The sequence below is a fragment of the Pelophylax lessonae genome (genome assembly GCF_965119305.1).
Source record: "Pelophylax lessonae genome assembly, chromosome: 3".
Lineage (NCBI taxonomy): Eukaryota > Metazoa > Chordata > Amphibia > Anura > Ranidae > Pelophylax > Pelophylax lessonae.
Genome location: NC_138770.1, coordinates 42,548,390 through 42,571,942, shown reverse-complemented (window position 1 = coordinate 42,571,942; position 23,553 = coordinate 42,548,390). Strand labels below are relative to the sequence as shown.

General features: G+C 47.7%; 2 protein-coding genes and 1 pseudogene across 3 annotated transcripts in view; 2 read left to right on the top strand and 1 right to left on the bottom strand.

Annotated features, from left to right (window-relative positions):
* The window catches only part of LOC309550683 (uncharacterized protein), a 3,164,715-nt gene that overhangs the window by 1,304,449 nt on the left and 1,836,713 nt on the right, over window positions 1-23,553 (bottom strand). The gene's annotated exons all lie outside the window — the stretch shown is intronic.
* The window catches only part of LOC309550793, a 1,525,103-nt pseudogene that overhangs the window by 1,376,390 nt on the left and 125,160 nt on the right, over window positions 1-23,553 (top strand). The gene's annotated exons all lie outside the window — the stretch shown is intronic.
* Window positions 13,450-18,388, top strand: LOC309550717 (uncharacterized protein). Its single transcript, XM_082251052.1, has 2 exons — window positions 13,450-13,585; window positions 16,935-18,388. Exon 2 carries the CDS (start codon window positions 16,949-16,951, stop codon window positions 18,371-18,373), a length of 1,425 nt encoding a protein of 474 aa, XP_082107178.1. The 5' UTR covers window positions 13,450-13,585; window positions 16,935-16,948; the 3' UTR covers window positions 18,374-18,388.

Here is a 23,553-nt window from a genome sequence, read left to right as displayed (position 1 = left end):
TCTCCTGATGCCTTGGGCACCAAAAATATTGGAGAATAGACACCTTTTCCCTGCTGCTGTAAAGGGACTGGTGCGATTGCCTGCTTCTGACGCAATTTGGTTGCATATACAATTCCTCCAGGATGGCACATCAATACGTGGCATTGCCAGAAGGTTTGCTGTGTCTCCCAGCACAGTCTCAAGAGCATGGAGGAGACTCCAGTAGACAGGCAGTTACTCAAGGAGAGCTGGACGGGGCCGTAGAAGGTCCTTAACCCATCAGCAGGACCGGTATTTGCTCCTTTATGCAAGGAGGAACAGGATGAGCACTGCCAGAGCCCTACAAAAGGACCTCCAGCAGGCCACTGGTGTGAATGTCTCAACCAAACAATCAGAAACAGACTTCATGAGGGTGGCCTGAGGGCCCAATGTCCTCAAGTGGGCGCTGTACTCACTGCCCAGCACTATGGAGCTTGATTGGCATTTGCCATTGAACACCAGGATTGGCAGGTCTGCCACTGGCACCCTGTGCTTTTCACAGATGAGAGAAGGTTCACCCTGATCACATGTGACAGACGTGAAAAGGTCTGGAGAAGCCATGTAGAACATTATGCTGCCTGCAACATAGTTTAGAAAGACTGGTTTGGTGGTGGGTCAGTGATGGTCTGGGGAGGCATATCCATGGATGGACACACAGACCTCTATAGGCTAGACAATAAAACCCTGACTGCCATTTGGTATCAGGATGAAATCCTTGGACCCATTGTCAGACCCTACGCTGGTGCAGGGGGTCCTGTATTCCTCCTGGTGCACGATAATGCCCGGCGAGAGTATGCAGCCAGTTCCTGGAGGATGAAGGAATTGATACCATTGAATGGCCCCCACATTCGCCTGACCTAAATCCAATAGAACACCTCTGGGACATTCTGTTTCGGTCCATCCCACGCCGCCAGGTTGCACCTCGGTCTGTTAAGGAGCTCAGTGATGCCCTGGTCCAGATCTGGGAGCAAATACTCCAGGACACCATCTGTCGTCTCATTAGGAGCATGCCCTAATGTTGTCAGGCATGCATACAAGCATGCGGGGGCCATACAAACTACTGAGGACCATTCTGAGTTGCTGCAATGAAATTTCAGCAAAATGGATGAGCCTGCTGCATCATATTTTTCACTTTGATTTTTCGGGGTGTCTTTGTATTCAGCCCTCTGTAGGGTGATAATTTTCATTTCCATCAAACGATGTGGCATCCTTTCTTTCCTAACACATTACCCAGTCCATACCAGTATAGATCCTAACACATCACCCAGTCCATACCAGTATAGATCCTAACACATCACCCAGTCCATACCAGTATAGATCCTAACACATTACCCAGTCCATACCAGTATAGATCCTAACACATCACCCAGTCCATACCAGTATAGATCCTAACACATTACCCAGTCCATACCAGTATAGATCCTAACACATTACCCAGTCCATACCAGTATAGATCCTAACACATTACCCAGTCCATACCAGTATAGATCCTAACTCATTACCCAGTCCATACCAGTATAGATCCTAACAAATTACCCAGTCCATACCAGTATAGATCCTAACACATTACCCAGTCCATACCAGTATAGATCCTAACACATTACCCAGTCCATACCAGTATAGATCCTAACTCATTACCCAGTCCATGCCAGTATAGATACTAACACATTACCCAGTCCATACCAGTATAGATCCTAACACATTACCTAGTCCATACCAGTATACTGTAGATCCTAACACATTACCCAGTCCATACCAGTATAGATCCTAACTCATTACCCAGTCCATGCCAGTATAGATCCTAACACATTACCCAGTCCATACCAGTATAGATATCCAGCATGATATTTTTCCCCATTGAGATCTGATGTCTTTTCAAAATGTTCCTTTCATTTTTTTGAGCAGTGTATATAAATATTTCAGCAAAGTCTCTGGAGAATAAAATGGCAATCTTTGCAATATTTTTAGTGTCACACCGTATTTGTGCAGAGGTCTTTCAAATACAATTTTTTTGAAGAAATACATTTTAATGAAAAAAAAAAAAAATAGTAAAGTTAGCACAATTTTTTGTATAATGTGAAAGATGATGTTACGCCAAGTAGATAGACACCTAACATGTCATGCTTTAAAATTGCGCACGTTGGTGGAATGGCGACAAACTATGATACTAAAAACCTCCATAGGTGACGATTTAAAAAATTTTAACGGTTACCAATTTAGAGTTACAGAGGGGGTCTATGGCTAGAATTATTGCTCTCACTCTAACGATCGCGGCGATACCTCACGTGTGTGGTTTAAACTCCATTTATATATGTGGGCGCGACCTACATATGCGTTTGCTTCTGCACGCAAGCTCAGAGAGAGACAGGGCGCTTTACTTTTTTTTTTCTTTCTTATTTATTTTATTACATTTTTTTTTATTTTTACACTGTCCCATCACATTTTTTTATTTGATTACATTCATTGTGACAGCAATAAAAGTGAACATCTCTTGCGACTGTAATAGGCAGTAACTTTTTATGGTGGGATCCTAGGTCTAAAATACATCAGTGCCACCTCATCAATGCAGCCTATCTTTGCCACCTCATCAGTTCAACATATCAGTGCCCATCAGTACAGCCTCATCAGTGCAGCCTATCAGTGCCCATAAGTGAAACCCATCAGTGCCATCCCATCAGTGCCCATCAGTGCAGCCTATCAGTGCACATCAGTGCCCACTAGTGCAGCCTATGAGTGCAGCCTCACCAGTGCTCACCAGTACAGCCTCATCAGTGCCCACCAGTGCAGCCTATCAGTGCAGCCTATTAGTGCCACCTCATCAGTTCAACATATCAGTGCCCATAAGTGCAACCCATCAGTGCCACCCCCATCAGTCCAGCCTACCAGTGCCCATCAGTGCAGCCTATCAGTACCCATCAGTGACACCTTATCAGTGCCCACCAGTGCAGCCTATCCCTAACAGTGTCCATCAGTGAAGGAGAAAAAAAAAACTTTTTTTGCAAAATTTTAAAACACAAACTCACCTCCTCCTGGCATGTGGCCATTACACTCTGAGTCTGCAGCTCAATTCATCAAGGAAATCCCACTCCGCTGGACTACATTGCCCATAATTCCTGGCACTACTTGCCATACATCATCCAGGAGGGAGGGGGAGGGAGGAACGCTGTGCTCTGCTTTCTCTCCCATCTCCCCTATGTATTGCCGCTGCACGGAGAGAGATGGGAGGAGGAAGCAGAAGTAGGAGGAGAGCAGCGAGATGCTGAGAGAGGGAAAGGACATGTCACAGGGTGGGATGCTATCAGATGCAGAGAAGGAGTGTGTCTCACACTGTGAGACTGACAGTGCCCCATCCCACTAGGAAACTGTCTGCCCAGGTTTGAAAAGCAGGGGTGAAACGGGGGACAGAAAAGGTTCGGGGACAGTCTCCTCATTCTGGGGACGTCTGGTCACCCTAGTGTAGTGGTTCCCTTATATTGATGACCAAAGGGAGAAGGACCTCCTTATATCAGTGGTCAGTGTAGTGATCCCTTACATTGGTGACCAATAGGAGAAAGTACCCCCTCATATTAGTGGTCAGTGTAGAGGTCCCTTACATTGGTTACCAAAGGGAGAAGGACCCAATTATATCAGTGGTCAGTGTAGGGGTCCCTTACATTGGTTACCAAAGGGAGAAGGACCCACTTATATCAGTGGTCAGTGTAGGGGTTTCTTACATTGGTGACCAAAGGGAGAAGGACCTCTATATCAGTGGTCAGTGTAGTGGTCCCTTAAATTGATGACCAAAGGGAGAAGGACCTCATATCAGTGGTCAGTGTAATGGCTACTTACATTGATGACCAAAGGGAGAAGGATCCCCTTATATCAGTGGTCAGTGTAGTGGTCCCTTACATTCATGACCAAAGGGAGAAGGATCCCCTCATATCAGTGGTCAGTGTAGAGGTCCCTTACATTGGTGACCAAATGGAGAAGGATCCCCTTATATCAGTGGTCAGTGTAGTGTTCCTTTACATTGATGACCAAAGGGAGAAGGATCCCCTCATATCAGCGGTCAGTGTAGTGGTCCCTTAAATTGGTGACCAAAGGGAGAAGGATCCCCTTATATCAGCGGTCAGTGTAGTAGTCCCTTAAATTGGTGACCAAAGGGAGAAGGACCTCCTTATTTCAGTGGTCTGTGTAGTGGTCCCTTACATTGGTGATCAATTGGAGAAGGACCTTCTTACAGATCATTGATGTCAGTTGTTACCAAGTGACAGAAATTGTTCATTGCTCGAGGAACCCCTAGAAACCTTTGGAGGAACCCTGGCTGAGAAAGTCTGGACTAGGCAGTAATATATTTCTATCCCCCTTGGTGGGAGTGGAGATGACCCATCTATAAGGATATACAGTACATACACACACAGCACAAGGCCGTGTTCACACTATGAGAGGTTTTTCGGGGCTGCAGTTTCTCTGATCTCCACAAGATGGTGATCTCACTTCTAGCCAGACAGGAAGTCTCTATGGAAGACAGACAGGAAGTCTCTATGGAAGAAAGGAAGTGATGTCAGGTACACAGGAAGTGAGTTCAATACAGGCAGGAAGTTCCATGTGATACCAGGTGGAGAGAAGACTTTGCTGGGACTGGAAGGAGGTAATAAGATGTTATTTATCTTCTGTTTATTGAAAGGCACAGTAAGTTCTTCATGACGGATGGGTTTGTCGCCGCCTGCAGGAGCAGGACACTAGGCACAATCAAAGCTAAAAACACAACCTAGTGTTGAACCCCTGCTGGCGGCCAACCTCTATCTGCAACGCAAGCCTTAGTTGTTTTTCTAGCGCTCAGGAGTGAGGCCCTATAAATTGTTTCTTTGCTCTGCTTTTGTTCATTTAGATGGATTTTTGTTCTGGTTGATGGATTTCTTCATCCTCAATGTATAGATTCAGGTAGTCCCCCTCCCCCCCCCCCCCCCCCCAGCACTGTCATAGAGAGTGCACACAGTTCCCGCTGTGATGGGATTACCTGTGACAGTCTGGCCTTTAGGGACTTAACCCCCTCGGCCTACGCGTACCACTGTAATGGTGGCCATACACTATACGAAAAATCAGCCGGAATTCGGTTATTTGGACGGTTCTTTCGTTTTTCGGCCAGTTATTGGGCACCAATCGGTAATCGGTTGTGATGTTTATGAGCCCAAAAAAACGAAGGACAAGTTTGGAAATTTTCTGCCGAATGATAAATTGAAAGGTTAACCACTTAAGGACCGCCCGCCGCAGATTTACTGCGGCAGGCAGCCCCTACTGCGCAAACCGAAGTAGCTGTACGTCGGTTGCGCGCCTGCAGCTAAGGGGTGAGCGCGCGCTGCCGCCGGCGCGCTCCCACCCCCACTAAGCAGCGGGACTCCAATGCACAGGGCATTCGGCTCCGATTGATGCCGGGCCCCCACGATCTTTTCCCCCCTGAGAGAGGACGGGCGGCTGTTGTAAACACAGCGGCGCGCTCCCACCCCCACTCAGCAGCGGGGACTCCGATGCACAGGGCAGTCGGCTCCGATTGATGCCAGGCCCCCACAATCTCTTCCCCGCTGAGAGAGGACGGGCAGCTGTTGTAAACACAGCGGCACGCTCCCACCCCCACTCAGCAGCAGGGACTCCGATGCACAGGGCAGTCGGCTCCGATTGATGCCGGGCCCCCGCAATCTTTTCCCCGCTGAGAGAGGACGGGTGGCTGTTGTAAACACAGCTGATCGTTCTTCTCCCTGGAATGATCACAGAGCTCCTGTGATCCTTCTATATAGGATCACAGGTCTCTATGGTCATTTCAAAAGCCCATCCCCCATACAGTTATCAACACTCCCCTAGGCTAACATTTAACTCCTTGATCACTCACAGTGTTAACCCCTTCCCTGCCAGTGTCATTATTACAGTAACAGTGTATATTTTTAGCACTGATTACTGTAGTAATGTCACTGGTCTCCCCAAAAATGTCAGGGGACTCCAAAGACACCATATAAATGCTGAGCAGTATAACACGCATATACGATTTTGTTGTGCAGACTGCTGTTCACTTTTCCTATACATACCGTTGTTTTACACCTTAACCACTTGCCGACCGCCGCACGACTATCTACTGCGGCGGTCAGCCCCTCACAGGCAAAGCCACGTAGTACTACGTCACTAGCCTGTGAGGGTCTAGGGAGCGAGCGCGCGCCGCCGGAGGTGCGCTCCCGCGCGGTCACGGACCCCCCGCGCGTGTGACCGGCAGGCCCGATGTCCGCCGGTCACTCGCGATCGTCGGGTGGAGAGGGAGAAAGGCAGGCGGCTGATGTAAACAAGCCGCCTGTCATTCTCCCCTGTGTAAGAATAGTGATCATACGGTTCTACTGAGGGATGCACCGAAATGAAATTCTTGGCCGAAGCCGAATAATAATAAAATGTTTGGCCGAAGGCCGAATACTGAACGCGGTGTTTTGCATTTTTTCCATTTATTTTGCCAATTTTTTGTCCTCTCTCTTGTCCTCTCTCTTGTCCTCTCGTGTCTCTCTCTCTCTCTCTTGTCCTCTCACTCTCTCTCTCTCTCTCTTGTCCTCTCATGTCTCTCTCTCTCCCTAAATGTTACTGTAGGGAATGGGATTCAGTGCACACTGCAGCCTTGTACCATAGGGTTAATGTTAGTGACACTGTAGGGATTGGGAAGGATGCTGGGAATGGAAATCAGGAAGCATGCAGGCAGCCTTGTAAATTTTAATTGCAGATACAGGGCACTGGGCAGGTCAGGGTTAATGTGGTAACATCAATTACTCAGTGACAGTCAGTCAGTGTCAGTGTGGACTCGATCAGATTATAGTGACAGACAGTCTCTCGTAGTGGTGGTAGTAGGAGGCTGGAGGTGGACTAGTAGGAGCCTGGAAAGGAGCACAGCCGCATACATACATTACTCACTCGTGCACTTCAGCCCGCCCCACACATTCAGTGAGTCTTACTCTCCTCCCTAGTTTTTTCAATGGCACATTCAGGAAGCCAATCACGCCGTGAGTAGCGGCACCAATCAGGTGTGCAGGCACGCGTGATTGGTTCGCTGTGCAGCTGTATGCTCACCGCTGAAGTGTCCCGGCTTCCCCTGCCTGAAGTCTGTGAGTCCTCCTGTCCTCCTCCGAGTCCCTTCCCCCTGTAAATATCGTGACCTCGGCGATATGAATATCGCCTACGGCCACAGAACGATAGTCAATATCATATCGACTATCGTTCAGCCCTATTATTCGGCACAAAATTATTCGGCCTTTTGACACCGAAAGTGCCATTTTTTCTATTTTCGGCCGAATAATGTTCGGCCGCCGATTATTCGGTGCATCCCTAGTTCTACTATGTAGGACCGTTGATCACTGTTCCTACACCTCAAGCCACAGCCAATCACAGTTAGAATCACACCCCTAGGGACACACATAACCCCTCCCTCTCAAAAGTTAACCCCTTCACTGCCAGTGTAATTTTACAGTAACAGTGCATATATATAGCACTGATTACTGTAGAAATGTCACTGGTAACCCCAAAAGTGTCAAAAATATCAGTCAAGGGTCCGATCTGTCCGCCGCAATGTCGCAGTACCGCAAAAAAAATTGCAGATCGCCGCCATTACACGTTAAAGAAAAAAATTACAAAAATCTTCCCTTTGTTAGTAAACGCGATAACTTTTGCGCAAACCAATCAAAATACGCTTTTTGCGATTTTTTTTTTTTTTTTTTTTTTTTTTTTTTTTTTTTTTTACCTAACATATGTAGCATAAAACAAATTGGCCTAAAATGTTAAATTTTGATTTTTACTTTTGTTTTTTGGGGAACTTCATATAAAAAAATTTGAAAAATATTGTTGTTTTTGCAAAATTTATGCTCTTTTTTTGTTTATAGCGCATAATCAAAAAATCGCACAGGTGATCAAATACCACCAAAAGAAAGCTTTGTTTGTGGGGAAAAAAAACTACGTCAAATTTGTTTAGGTACAGCGTTGCACGACCACGCAATTGTCCGTTAAAGTCACGCAGTGCCGAATCGCAAAATACCCCCTGGTCAGGAAGGGGGTAAAATCCTCCGGGGCTTAAGTGGTTAAAACTTTCTATATTACTACAGTAAGACCAATGTCTGTGATTTGTAACGAGGGGGGAGCCGTGCTGACCCCAGGGTCTGTGACCGCCCCCCCCCCCCACTTACACTGATGTGATTTGTTACTACTGCATATCAATAATAAGTGTCATTGCTGAGATTTTGTAACCCTACATGTTCAACTGGACCAGTGTATGCTTTGATATGACCTTCTCACTCCTTGTAAATCTCTCTTTCTATTTTTTTCAATAAAATAAGATTGAACTAAAAATGTCAGTTAGGGGTCCGATCTGTCCGCTGCAATGTCGCAGTCCCGCTAAAAATCGCTTATTGCCGCCATTGCTAGTAAAAAAAAAAATGATATAAATCTTTCCCGTAGTTTGTAGACGCGATAACTTTTGCACAAACCAATTAAAATACGCTTATTGCGCATTTTTGTATTTTACCAAAAATATGTAGCAGAAAACAAATTGGCCTAAAATGTAAAATAAATTAGATTTTTAATTTTTTTGGGGAATCTTATATAGAAGAATGTAAAAATGATTGTTTTTTTTGTTTTTCAGAATTGTCGCTCTTTTTTTTGTTTATAGCGAAAAAAAAAAAAAAAATCTCACAGGTGATCAAATACTACCAAAAGAAAATACTATTTGTGGGGAAAAAAAAGGACATCAATTTTATTTGGGTACAGCGTCGCACGGCCGCGCAATTGTCCGTTAAAATAACGCAGTGCCGAATCGCAAATTATGGCCTGGTTATTAACCACTTAAGCCCTGGAGGATTTTCCTGCTAAACGACCAGGGGGTATTTTGCGATTCGGCACTGCGTGACTTTAACGGACAATTGCGCGGTCGTGCGACGCTGTACCTAAACGAATTTGACGTCCTTTTTTTCCCACAAACAGAGCTTTCTTTTGGTGGTATTTGATCACCCGTGCGATTTTTACTTTTTGCGCTATAAACAAAAAAAGAGCGTACATTTTGCAAAAATAACAATATTTTTCACATTTTTTTATATGAAATTCCCCCAAAAAAAATGTAAAAATCAAAATTTTTTAACATTTTCGGCCAATTTGTTTTATGCTACCTATGTTTGGTAAAAAAAATCGCAAAAAGTGTATTTTGATTGGTTTGCGCAAAAGTTATCGCGTTTACTAACAAAGGGAAAGATTTTTGTCATTTTTGTTGTTTTTACGCGGTACTGCGACATTGCGGCGGACAGATCGGACCCTTGACTGATATTTTTGACACTTTTGGGGTTACCAGTGACATTTCTACAGTAATCAGTGCTATACATATGCACTGTTACTGTAAAAATACACTGGTAGTGAAGGGGTTAACTTTATTTGGGAGGGAGGGGCTGTGTGTATCCCTAGGGGCGTGCTTTCTACTGTGATTGGCTGTGGCTTGAGCTGTAAGGACACTGATCAACGGATCTACATACTAGATCCGTGTGATCAGTGTCTTTACAGCGAGGAGAATGACAGGTGGCTTGTTTACACAAGCTGCCTGACATTCTCCCTCTCCCCCGCCGATCGCTGAGTGACCGGCGGACATCGGGTCCGCTGGTCACACGCGCGGGGGGGGTCCGTGACCTCGCGGGAGCGCACCTCCGCGGGTGCGCGCTCGCTCCCCAGAGCCTCACAGGCGAGCGACGTAGACCTACGTCACTCTGCCTGTGAGGGGCTGACTGCCGCAGTAAATATACTGTGAGCAGTCGGCAAGCGGTTAAGGGGGCAAATCCTTCCGGTCCAGAAGTGGTTAATCGGTTGTGATGTTTTTGAGCTTGAAAAAACAAAGGAAAGTTTGGAAATTTTCTGCCGAACAATAAATTGAAAGGTTAATGTGTTCCTCATCCAAACTGTTTGCACTAGATATATGTGAAAAAAATGAACAAAAATTTGATTCATTTATGTCCATTGAACGATTTATCGGTCATTACATGATGGCAGACGATCGTCTGCTCTCATGGCCGAGGGTTCGTTTTTCGAAAATGAGTATGAACGATTTTTTGTATAGTAGTGTATGGCCAGCATAAGACCTGGTATTTGTAACGCCACATTTAGAGTAGGTTCTGACTTATGAGGTGTGGGAAACACTGCAATCCATGCTAGTTTCCCACGCAGCATTGCAATTGCACTGCCCTTGCGATCTCCTGCGGTTGTCAATAACGGCACCCCAAACTTGGGTCACAAACGCAGTGCCTTTGCTTGCACGGTACTAAACGAACATGCAATCTGGATTGGTGAGGCTCCAAAAAAAAAAAAAAAAAAACCAAGTTGCTGCGATTTGAGCTGATTCAAAATGAATGGGCTCAAAGCACACCGCATGTGAATTGCACAAGAAAGCGGTTCCTGTGTGATTGGCATGCGGTGTACAGTGTGACCTGAGCCTTAAGCCAATGTTCATAGGAGGATCAAAGGTGTTTGTCCACCACTGGATGGAGAACTAGGTTTGTCTTGGTGGACTGTGAGTAATCTCTTGTGAGTGCTTGGGTTTGCACACGTGTATTCCCTTGCCCCAAATGTTTCCACCTTCCTCCTGAAAGGGAGGTACACTTTTGTACACTCGTACACTTTTGGGGGTACCAGTGACATTACTACAGTAATCAGTGCTATAAATATACACTGTTACTGTAATAATGACACTGGCAGGGAAAGGGTTAACTTTATTGGTGATCAAGGGGTTAAATGTATGCCTCATGCTTACTGATGTGTGTGGGGGGGACACAGATCGGAGGTTCAGCTATGCTGAAATCTGTGACTGTCCGTCACATAGGAGATCCGCCCGCTTTGTTTACACAAGCGAATGGATTTCCTCACTCGATCCCTGACGATCGGGAAAGAGCGGCGGTGATCACCGGCTCTCCTCCCCTGGCCCGACTCCCGCTGTGTCGGAATACAGCGGGCGCGCGCCGCCGAGGGCGGGCGGGATCCAGCGACGTAGATCTACGTCACTGGACGATAACGAGCCACTTTGCCGCAGTACCAGCTCTGTGAGCGGTCGGCAAGTGGTTAACTTTAACTGGATAAACCGCCAGTCAGTTTAACTGCCATCAAAAAGACTTTTTTTTTAACACCAACCTATACTAATAAACACAATCTCTTGGAATATGCATGTGAATCTCTCAGAAAACTATATATTATTCCTGTGAAACACTCAGGCTAAAGGGGAACCCCGGGCCGGCCTATACCACCTGTATCCTGATAAGAGATAAGGTAATCTAGATACCAGTAACGTGTCCCCTTTTAGACGCAATAATATGATAGTGTCCTACTTGCAAGGCCTTGCTAAAATCTTCACCGGCAGTTGGAGCTCATGAAATTAACAGTTTCCAATATGACTCTGTGTATATTAAGCAATGCAGAATAAATGATTATAATCCTGAAAGATCTGATGGCTGATTCAGTTGCAAAGTGTCTGTGTCTTGTTCAGTAACAAGAACTGTAATAAATGCGGTCTGAACTCTGAGCAGGTGCCCTCTCACCAAATCCTGATGTCCATCAATGAGGGTCCTGGAAGAACAGGCAATGGCAGTCCTCCATGCTCTTTGACCTCGAGATGGCTGCGCTCTGCTATCTCAGTGCGTCCCTCCGACTCCACCTGATCAGCCATGCTGCAAGGATTGCTGCGATGAACATCTGTCCCTCCAGGGCTGAGTCTACAGGCAGATAGGAGGTGTGCAGTAGGCTGCAGTCTATCTCTCAGCCGCTGTGATACAGCAGACTGATATGCACACGATGAGTCCTGGGAAGCAAGACATCCTATGACATCACTCTGACATCACAGCTCCTCCTCCCAATGTCCCTCCATCGTCAGCCCATCCTATTACCTCACAACTTCTTCTCTCAATGTCCCTCTACCTGGCTTCTATCTATTTTTTTCTGATGCTCTTATGATATGGGCGCACCCTTAGCATCCTCGCTTGCGAAGCAGGACAGTTGGTCCTGCATTGTGTGTAATGATGTCAGAATTCCATTTCGAAAAGCTTTTAAGCTACATAGTGTATGGGTAAAATATACCTCATTCCTCTAGTGCGGCTTTAACAAAATGGAGACCTAACTGGTGTGGAGGATTGTGGGAATGTAATTTGATTCTGCTTTTCATGTTCAAATACAGAGTTTTCCTCCTATGAAGTTTCGAGATCATATGACCATCACTCCACCTCCCTTTCTGATTGAATAGAGAAATACAAAGAAGAATCCAATTGTCACCAGAGAGATTACTGAGCTGCCGACAGGAGAGGTGAGCGATGCTGGGAATTCTGGGACATTATCCAGTAACAGACAAGGGATGTGTCTGGATGGTGACTGTATCATTGTGTGTGTCAGGTTCCTATAAGGTGTCAGGATGTCACTGTCTATTTCTCCATGGAGGAGTGGGAGTATTTAGAAGGACACAAGGATCTCTACAAGGACGTCATGATGGAGAATCAGCCGCCCCTCACATCACCGGGTAAGAGGAGACTTTATTGTAAAGGAGAGAGCAGTACGGAGGATCCACCTAGATCCCCCATCATCTGATAAACACATAGAAACAATGTATTCAGTCAGTGTGTGTGTTTCCTACAGATGGATCCAGTAATGGGAACCCACCAGAGAGATGTCCCTGTCCTCTGTATTCCCGGGATTCCACACAGGAAGGTCACACCATCCCTCACCATCATCAGGTAGATGAGGAACAATCACTGATAGTTATGATTTATACACAGCATATTTGTTACAATTAATTATTTGTTAAATATTTAGAGTGGAAGCCATGAGATTGTTGTTAAAGAAGAGTTCAAAGAGGAGGATGAGGAGTTTGGTGTAATGAAGGAGCCTTTTGAAGGACATAAGGACATCATGATGGAATCACCAAATACCAGGAACCCACCAGAGAGATGTCCCCGTCCTCTGTATTCCCGAGATTCTGCAAAGGAGGATCACACCATCCCTCACCATCATCAGGTAGATGATTGACAATGATTGGTAGTTATGATTTATATACAGTATTTTTGTTATTTTTGTTACAATTAATGTTTTAATATATCTTTCAGAGTGAAAATCTCGAGTATGATAATATTGTTGTCAAAGAAGAGTATAAAGAGGAGGATGAGGAGTATGGAGTGATGGAGTTTTTAGAAGGACACAAGGATATGATGGAGACACCGAATACCAGAAACCCACCAGAGAGATGTCCCCGTCCTCTGTATTCCCGGGATTCCACACAGGAAGGTCACACCATCCCTCACTGTTTTGAGGTGGGTGGGACAGAGCATCTAGAACATGAACTAGTGGAAAGAATGTGTGGATTTTTTTAAGTGATGTCCCAATATTGAAGCTTATAGTTTACAGATGATGTTCATTCTCCAAATTCAGGGTGAAGATTTGCTAGATCTAAAAGTTGTGGTTAAAGCAGAAGAAGAGACGTATGTGAGGGATGATCAGCAGTCAACGGAGGAGGATGGAATAACGGGGACATTTAAAGAGGAGGACACTTCTACGGAGATCAGCACAGGTGGGTCATTGCCACTAAATATATTCATCCACCCATACTGCTCACTGATTGGTCCAGAGTAGGGCAGTGGCGGCTGGTGCTCAAAATTTTTTTTTTGGGGGGGGGGGGCGCAAACAGAAAAATGTAGTAGGCATTGCTTTGCAGCAAAAGAACGCTGTAAAAAATTGCTTAACTTTGAGGTCACAAAAGTGTGAAAGGGGTCTTCAGTAATCAAGGTATAGTGTGCCCCCTTTCAATGCAGAGTGACCAGCGTGCCCCCTTTGGATGCAGAGTGACCAGCGTGCCCCTTACAATGCAGAGTGACCAGCGTGCCCCCTTACAATGCAGAGTGACCAGCGTGCCCCCTTACAATGCAGAGTGACCAGCGTGCCCCCTTACAATGCAGAGTGACCAGCGTGCCCCCTTACAATGCAGAGTGACCAGCGTGCCCCCTTACAATGCAGAGTGACCAGCGTGCCCCCTTACAATGCAGAGTGACCAGCGTGCCCCCTTACAATGCAGAGTGACCAGCGTGCCCCCTTACAATGCAGAGTGACCAGCGTGCCCCCTTACAATGCAGAGTGACCAGCGTGCCCCCTTACAATGCAGAGTGACCAGCGTGCCCCCTTTCAATGCAGAGTGACCAGCGTGCCCCCTTACAATGCAGAGTGACCAGCGTGCCCCCTTACAATGCAGAGTGACCAGCGTGCCCCCTTACAATGCAGAGTGACCAGCGTGCCCCCTTACAATGCAGAGTGACCAGCGTGCCCCCTTACAATGCAGAGTGACCAGCGTGCCCCCTTACAATGCAGAGTGACCAGCGTGCCCCCTTACAATGCAGAGTGACCAGCGTGCCCCCTTACAATGCAGAGTGACCAGCGTGCCCCCTTTGGCTGCAGAGTGACCAGCGTGCCCCGCCCCCTTTGGCTGCAGAGTGACCAGCGTGCCCCGCCCCCTTTGGCTGCAGAGTGACCAGCGCGCCGTGCCCCCTTTGGCTGCAGAGTGACCAGCGCGCCGTGCCCCCTTTGGATGCAAAGTGACCAGCGCGCCGTGCCCCCTTTGGATGCAAAGTGACCAGCGTGCCGTGCCCCCCTCCTAATTGGGAACACAGATCTCTGTGTTGATTTTACAAGTCTCTCCCTCACACAGTTAGAAAACACCCCCTAGGGACACATTTAACCCTTTGATCGCCCCTGAGATAACCCCTTCCCTGCCAGTGTCATTATTACAGTAACAGTGCATATTTATAGCACTGATTACTGTAGTAATGTCACTGGTCCCCCCCAAAAGTGTCAAAAATGTCAGTCAGGGGTCCGATCTGTCCATTGCAATGTCGCTAAAAATCGCAGATCGCCACTTTAACAGATCCCCAATACTTGGACCAAGTATTTCTGTCTTACGTCCCCAGACTCTCACGTGATGTAGTGACCTGGCCCCTCAATTCCCCCCAAACCTTAGCCGAAGCTCAATGAAGGGTACAACAAATGACACTTTATTCGCCAACTCACTTTCAATATATATCCAGTAATTAACATACCTGGCCATCTGGACAGACACAGGTGAATGACATTGCAACATTATCATAATTAATTCAACAAACCACAAGCCCAAAACATAGCCGAATACACATTCCTAGAAGTGTGAACACACTTCACCTCTAAACAGATGAAAGCAGAAGACCTAGGCTCTAAGACTGCACGTCTTCACTTTCAAAACACCTTACTATAAATGTCAATACACATCCCTACAGCAGACAATAGCTGAATTTGGCGTCATTAGCATCTCTTTAGTCTCTCAAAGTGTAGCGAAGTCCTCTGCTGGAATATGCAGCTTAGGCCTGTAACATTGATCCCAGTCTGAGTCTGTATCTTGGGGGGACATGGACCTGAGTCCAAAGCAACACTACTCCCATTGTCACCCAGCATATACCCCCACACAGAGGTGCACTCCCCTACAAGCCAGGGCCCATAGTCCGTGGGCTGGAGGCTGGCCACCACACTCCTCCAGTAGCCTGTGGCGAAAATTCCAGCAAATGGGCGTTCATCACAGCCATATTATTAGTAAAAAATAAAAATGACAAATCTTTCTCCTAGTTTGCAGTCGCGATAACTTTTGCGCAAACCAATCAAAATATGCTTATTGCGATTTTTTTTTTTTTCTTTTTTTTTTTATATGTAGTAGAATACAAATTGGCCTAAACTGATGAAAAAAAAATAGATTTTTATATTTTGTTTATTGGGAATTTTTTATAGCAGCAAGTTATTTATTTATATATATATATATATATACATACATATTATTTTTTTTTAAATTGTCGCTTTTTTGTTTTATAGCGCAAAGAAATAAAAATTGCACAGGTGATCAAATACCACCAAAAGAAAGCTCTATTTGTGGTAAAAAAAAAGGACATCAATTATATTTGCGTACAGCGTCGCACAACCGCGCAATTGTCAGTTAAAGTAACTCAGTGCGGAATCGCAAAAAATGGCCTGGTCATTAGGGGGGGAAACTTTTCTGGCCCAGAAGTGGTTAAAATCAGCGCCATTGGCTGCTGAATAAACTGGTAGTGATGTTGTGACAACTCTTCCAGGTTACTACATCGGAGACCAGATCAAAGCCGATTCCGGCTTTGTTCGGGTCTCTGGCCAGCTGGTGGACATGCTGGTGGGTCGGGAGACCCAGGCAGAGCGGTGGAAGGTGGCATGAGTTAGGGGGAACGTCCTCCCGCTGCTTATGATAACTGTCGAGCGGCTGCTTAGCTGCATCGGTTGTTATTACATTAAAGCCGACCGTTTGCCTTAAAAAAAACTGTACCAGGGTGATGCCTCTAGCTGCAGGCATCACCCCGATACAACCAGTTCCTCAAAATGACGTACAGGTTCGTGAGTGGTTAAGCTTTGGACCCTTAAAAAGAAAGTGATAATGAGGGAGGAGTCAATAACCCAATGATGGTGTTCTTCAGGATCAGTCCAGTCTTCATCTTGGTTGTTCCCCCCATCCTCACTCTCTGACCTCTGGTGGGGCTCAGCCCCGCTGTTATTCATGACTAAATCATGGATAAATAAGGAAGTGCAGTACTTCTTGTTGGGAAGATGGCAATGAGTGATAGAGGGGGCGGGGACATTCGTCCTATAATCCCCTCATCACTGTCACTCCTATAAAAGACAGTTCTCGTTGTTTCCTCACTCTCTGACTAAGGTCCATGAATAAAGAAATGAACTGGTAGGAGATCAGAGGACCCATTTACTAGTTACCTTGAGGGGGAAATTGTAAGATCCTCAGAGACCAAGCTGCCTGATGTGGGTGGAGTCCTGGTTTAGGGGAACCAATCTGCTCATGTCTAGGAATAATCTTTTTATTTCTATTTTAGTAGATGGACGGGAGATGAGGAAAACCTCAGAGGATTGTCTCACTTTGTCTCCAGACTGTAAAGTAGAAGATGAGGACATCACACAGTATAGTCCAGGAGAAAACCCGGCTACCTCAAATGTCCATCCGGCACCACACAGTGTAGATGGACCATCGTATTCCTCTTATCCTGAGGAACCTCAGACTGTGAGGGACAGTGCCGGACCATCGTATTCCTCTTATCCTGAGGAACCTCAGACTGTGAGGGACAGTGCCGGACCATCGTATTCCTCTTATCATGAGGAACCTCAGACTGTGAGGGACGGTGCCATTTTACCAACAGAGAAGAGGTTTCCCTGTACTGAGTGCGGGAAGCATTTCCGTTATAAATCCAGTCTTAATGTTCATAAAAGATCTCACACAGGGGATAAACCACATTCCTGCCCTGAGTGCGGGAAATGTTTTTCAAAGAAGTCTCGTCTTTCCAGACATGAGAGATCTCACACGGGAGAGAAACCATTTTCCTGTGCTGAGTGCGGGAAATGTTTTTCAGCTAAGTCATACCTTTATGATCATCAGAGATTACACACAGGTGAGAAGCCATATTCCTGTTCTGAGTGCAGAAAATGTTTTATGAGAAAAGCAGAACTTGTCATACATCAGAGGTCCCACACGGGGGAAACACCATATTCCTGTTCTGAGTGCGGGAAATGTTTTTCAAGGAAATTCAATCTTTATGGACATCGGAGATTGCACACAGGTGTAAAGCCATATTCGTGTTCCGAGTGTGGAAAATGTTTTGTACAAAAATCAGAACTTGCCAGACATCAGAGATCTCACACAGGGGAGAAGCCGTTTTCCTGCCCTGAGTGCGGGAAATGTTTTTCACAGAAGTCCCATCTTTACGCACATCAGAAATTGCACCTGGATGAGAAGCCTTATGTCTGTTCTGACTGCGGGAAATGTTTTGCACAAAAGTGCAATCTTTACAGGCATCAGAGATTGCACACAGGTGAGAAGCCGTATTCTTGTCCTGAGTGCGGGAAATGTTTTTTAAATAAGTCCAATCTCATTAATCATCAGAGATCGCACACAGATGAGAATATGTATTCCTGTTCTGAGTGCGGAAAATGTTTTGTACACAAATCAGTACTACTTACACATCTGACGTCTCACACAGGTGAGAAGCCCTATTCCTGTCCTGAGTGCGGGAAATGTTTTTCACATAAGTCTGATCTTAACAAACATCAGAAATTGCACACAGGTGAGAAGGTGGATTCATGTTCTGAGTGCGGGAAATGTTTTGTACGAAAATCCGAGCTTATCACACATCAAAGATCTCACACGGGGGAGAAGCCATATCCCTGTCCTAAGTGTGGGAAATGTTTTTCACGGAAGTCAAACCTTTACAGACATCAGAGATCTCACATGGGGGAGAAGCCACCTTCCTGTCCTGAGTGAGGGAATTGTTACTCAGTGAAGTCTGTCGTCCTGTACATCAGGGATCCCACCCAATCCTCGAGGTGTATTAGTGCCTTGAGTGCAGGAAATGTTTTCTATATGAATGTTGCTGGACATCACTGCTCTCATGTGTGGAAAAAGCACACCCTGATATACACTTCGGATATACTCCATGGCTGATCTTCATCATGTAAGAAACACTTCATAAGGAGATCAGAGATCACCAAAGACATGGATGAAGGGTTGTACCGTGTTGGCCATTGATAGCAGTAGAATAATAAAAATGGAGTCATTACCTTTCATTGGCTGAGTCATTATTGTGGTGTAAGCTTTCACAAATGCTTAAAGGTCTGTTTTTTTTTTGTATAATCTTTATTTAAATTTTTCAAAAAGTAAACAAGAGAACACACAGAAATGCATGGGAGGTAAGACAACAAAGTAAATAGGGAGGCATTCTCCTCAAGAGTATCACGTAGTGCAACTTAAAAGTTCGAGGCCACAGAGTCCAGAAGGCTAGAGGGCTTCATGCATGGCAACAAGTTAGTAAGGGCAAGGGCAATGACCCTCCCAGGCAACATTTAAACACATCTATCATCATTATAAGTGCCATACACAACAAGGGTGGGTCAGGAAGAGACTGGAAGCCAAGGCCAGAGAGCAAAGAAGGAGGAGAACGTGAGGGGGATGGGGGGGAGAGCACAAAAGGAGAAGGGGAGGGGGCAGAGAGGAGCGGGGCAGAAAGTCAAAGAAGAAAGGGAGAGGGATGGGGTAAATATGAGTCCAGAGGTCATGAGGCATTGTTATGATAAGAAGAGATAGAATAACAAGGCATCAACAGTTCATCCATTTCTTAAGTCAATAGGAGTCCGTGGCTAGAATCCATCATACAGCAGGATCAGCGACCGGTGCGGGCACAGGGCCGCCCGCAACCGAGGCCGTATAGTTCATCCACACTGCCCATTTCGTATACAATTTGTCATAGCGGTCCTTACATTGGGCCATCCACTCCTCAGCCGCCATTATGGTATTTAACAATGATATCCAAGCCGCCCTATCAGGCACCCTAGTCTGTTTCCAGAACACCAGGACCAGGCAGCGTGCAGCGTTCAACAAATGCGGCAGGACACTTTTTCTATATCCGCTAAGAGGGATGGAGGGCACGTGCAGGAGAAAGTGACGTGGGTCATCAGGAACATCCACATCCAGAATCGCCAAGATCTGTGCCCTAATGTCTACCCAAAACGGCCGCAGGAGCGGGCACCCCCACCAGATATGGAGGAAGGTGCCCCTGTCTCCGCAGCCCCGCCAGCAGCGGTCTGAGGCACCAGGGAAGATCTGTGCGAGTCGGGAGGGTACCCTGTACAACCTCGTCAGTATCTTGTAACTGTTTTCCTGCATCTTAGTGTCCACCGTGCTAGAGTGGGTCAGTTGGTACACATGGGTCAGCTGTTGTTCAGAAATGGTGCACTGCAAGTCTCTCTCTCACAAACAAGGGTCTTAGCTCCTGGTCCGAAGGGCTAAGAAGTTGGTACAGTAGTGTAATAGAATGCTGGATCGGGTCCTTGGAGATGCAAAGTTTCTCATAGGGGGACACCTGAGTCGGAGAACGGATGGTCTCCAACCTAGGAAGGAGGAAGTGGGACAGCTGGCGATAGCGCCACACGTCCATTGGAAACCTCCCATAATGCTCCCTGAGCTCCGAGAGTGGCAGCATCCTCCCCCCCTGTACGAAGCGTCCGCAGCGCGTCTCCCCACCGTTCGCCCACGTCCCGAAGAAGGAAACATCCTCCCCCGGGAGGAACCACGGGAAACCCCCGAGAGGCGCCAGTGGGGAGATCGCTGCCGACAGCTGTAATTTGGCATTGACGTCGTCCCAGACCCGCAACGTGTGGGTCGTGGATGGGGAAACCCATGAGGAGAGGCCTCTGTGCTCCCTGGGGAGCCACGGAGCATGGGCTAGGTTTCTGCCCGCCATATATTTTTCCATAGGGACCCAGAGCTTATCCCGGGCATGGTGATGCCAGTCCAGGACACGCTGCAAAGCAATCGCTTCGTAGTATCTCCGAATCACGGGTATCCCCAGTCCCCCCGTCCGTTTAGAACGCTGCATGAGGGGAAAGGCCAGGCGGGGGTGCTTACCATTCCATATAAAACGGATAAATAGGCTGTTGAGGTTCAAGAAGTAAGACCTGGGTAAACGCACAGGCAGCATCTGCAGGTAGAACAAGATCCGCGGCAGGATCTTCATTTTGAGCACATTCACCCTCCCAATCCATGTCAGCGTCAATTTGGACCAGTCCGTCAGGTCTCTGCGAATTGCGTTCAGCAGGGGTACATAATTGAGTCCGAACACATCTGCGGAGCAGTCGGGAAGGTAGACCCCCAGGTATTTAAGCCTGGAACGGCACCAGGTAAACGGCAGGGACGATTGCAAGGTCGTGGCCAAGTCCGGAGGGATAGAGAGGGGCAGGATCTCTGACTTGTCAAAGTTAATTTTGAAGTTGGAAAGTGTATGGAAGGACCGGAGCTCGGACATGAGCACAGGGAGCGACGTCTGAGGTCTAGTGACATAAAAAAGGACATCGTCCGCGTAGGCAGACAGTTTGTGCTTCGTTGGGCCCACCGTGACCCCCCCAATATCCGGGTTCGCCCTGACTCTAGCCAAGAACGGCTCCAGGGTAAGGGCGAAAAGTAAAAGGGGGCAGCCCTGTCGCGTCCCATTGCGGATCGGGAAGGGCTGAGAAAGAAAGCCCCCAGCCTTCACCCTGGCTTCATGAGAGGCGTAGAGCGCTGCCACCCAACCCGTCATCCGGGGACCCAGGCCTAAGTGTTCCAAGACTAGGCGCATGTAAAGCCAATCCACCCTGTCAAATGCCTTTTCAGCGTCCGTGGACAGCAAGAGACAGGGTGGATGGTGTGGGTGGGACCGGGACCCCACCCAATGTATAATTTGGAGCGCTCTGTTGGCATTGTCTCGTGCTTCCCGGCCCGCTATGAACCCAGTCTGGTCAGGGTGTACAACCGAGGGCAGTAATGGCTTCAGTCGGTCTGCCAAGATCCTGGCCTGGATCTTGACGTCCGTGTTAATTAACGAAATCGGTCGGTAGCTGCTAGGTAGCGTGGGGTCACGGCCGTCCCTAGGGAGAACAGTAATGTGAGCGAGAAGGGCGTCTCTGGTGGTCGGGGGGCCCAAGGCCAGTGCGTTAAAGTACTTGCACATCGGTGACAGCAGAGAGGATTGGAACTTTAGGTAGTATGCGTTCGTGTACCCATCAGGGCCCCGGCTCTTACCCTTCGGCAGAGCCTTAAGGGCAAATTCTAGTTCCCTTTCCGTGACGGGTCGCTCGAGGGCCTTCACCGAACGGGAGGTCAGATGGGGGATGTCAGCCTCCTCCAGATATTGTTTAATCCGATCACACTTAGCCGTCGTTGCGTTATGCGATAGGGGGGGGCGAAAGGTTATACAACTGAGAGTAATATTCCCGGAAAGCATCCGCGATCCGGGAAGGAATCTGCGTTACCGGGCCCTGAGGGGTCTGAAGCTTGGGGATACGAGTCGAGGCACGCTGCTTACGCAGGGCTCTGGCCAGCAGGCGTCTGCATTTGTTGCCGAACTCATAGAATTTGTGTGACATGTACCGCAGTCTGCTACATATCTGAGCCTCCAGGAGAGCAGACAGCTCCTCCCGCAGGCCCTGCAGCTTTTGGAGGGCCTCCGACGCCCGCGAACACTTATGCGACAGTTCAGTATCTCGAATTTGCGTGAGGAGCCTGTTAAGGTCCGCCAAGCGGGCCTTCCTCAGTCGTGCTCCCTGTGAAATCAGCTCGCCGCGGACAACCGCCTTGTGTCCCTCCCAAATCGCCGTCGGGGTAACGTCCGCACTGTCGTTCTCGGGGAAATAATTAGAAATCGTGTCAGTCACAGTAGCGGTCACCACAGCATCGTCCAGCAGGTTCTCGTTCAGTCGCCATGTCCATTCCCTGTCCCCGTGGTGGGGAAAGTCCATCTGCACCGTCACCGGAGCATGATCTGAGAGAGTGCGGACGGAGATGTCCGCACCCGCCAGAGAGTCCAGGCGTGACTGGTCAATGAGGAGCATGTCAATGCGTGAGTAGGAGTCGTGAGTCGCCGAGTAGTAGCTATAGTCCCGCAGCGAGGGATGGAGGAGCCGCCAACAGTCCACCAGGCCGTGCGACTGTAGCAACCGGAGGAATCGGCGGTGTGCCGCGAACGAGTGCGCTGAGCGCCCAGAGGACGTGTCAGTGCGGGGGTCCAGACAAAAGTTGAAATCCCCCCGAGGATCAGCTGGCCCTCCCAAAACGTGGACAAAGCGTCCAGGGTGGACTCTAGGAAGGTCAGCTGACCCGAGTTCGGGGCATAGAGGGAGGCCAGAGTCAATGGGCGGCCAAACAGCGTCCCCTTCAAGAAAATATATCTACCCTGTGTGTCAGAGAGGGTATCAGTCAGCACAAACGGAAAATCCCTGTGAAGTGCAATAGCGACTCCCCCGGACTTTGGTCGCGGGGAGTAACTGTGGAACCACTGACTATATAAGTGAGTGGGCAACCTGGGCATGGATTGGGGGGAGAAATGCGTCTCCTGCAAGAAAACTACCTGTGCACCAAGCCTACACAACTCAAGCCTCAACTTACCTCGTTTAAATTGAGAGCTCAGGCCGCGAACGTTATAAGTAAGGATCTTCAGAGGAGCCATTCGTGAGGTGTCAGATCCAAGGACCCACGAACCCAGGGCAGGAGAGAGAGACCCAGCCACACCATTTTTTTTTGGGACTTTGATTTTGTTATATGTGCCTTATATGTTTGTATATTGATTTGCACATTTATTTCATGCACAGTTTATGCATTCACATTTATTGATAAAGCGCACCACCCATTTTTGACCAGCCACACCATTGGCTGTCTGACAGCATGCCCTGTAAGGTAGAAAGCAATAGTACATGACTCACAGACTCAGAAATGAAAATGGGGGAGGGGTGGGGGAAGAGCATGAACACGAACAAGACAACAAAATACATCAGGCGCTGGAGGGGGGGGCCCCCGCAGTTCGGGGGGGCACCCGTCCCTCCAGATGAGCTGCCCGGCCGACCAGGGGGAGCCCCGGCCCCCCCACCCACAACGGATGCGGAGGACGGGGCCCCGCCCGCCGACGGCCAAGGTCC

Coding starts and splice junctions, on each gene's coding strand:
- LOC309550717 (XM_082251052.1), top strand. CDS start 16,949: ATGAGGAAAACCTCAGAGGATTGTCTCACTTTGTCTCCAGACTGTAAA.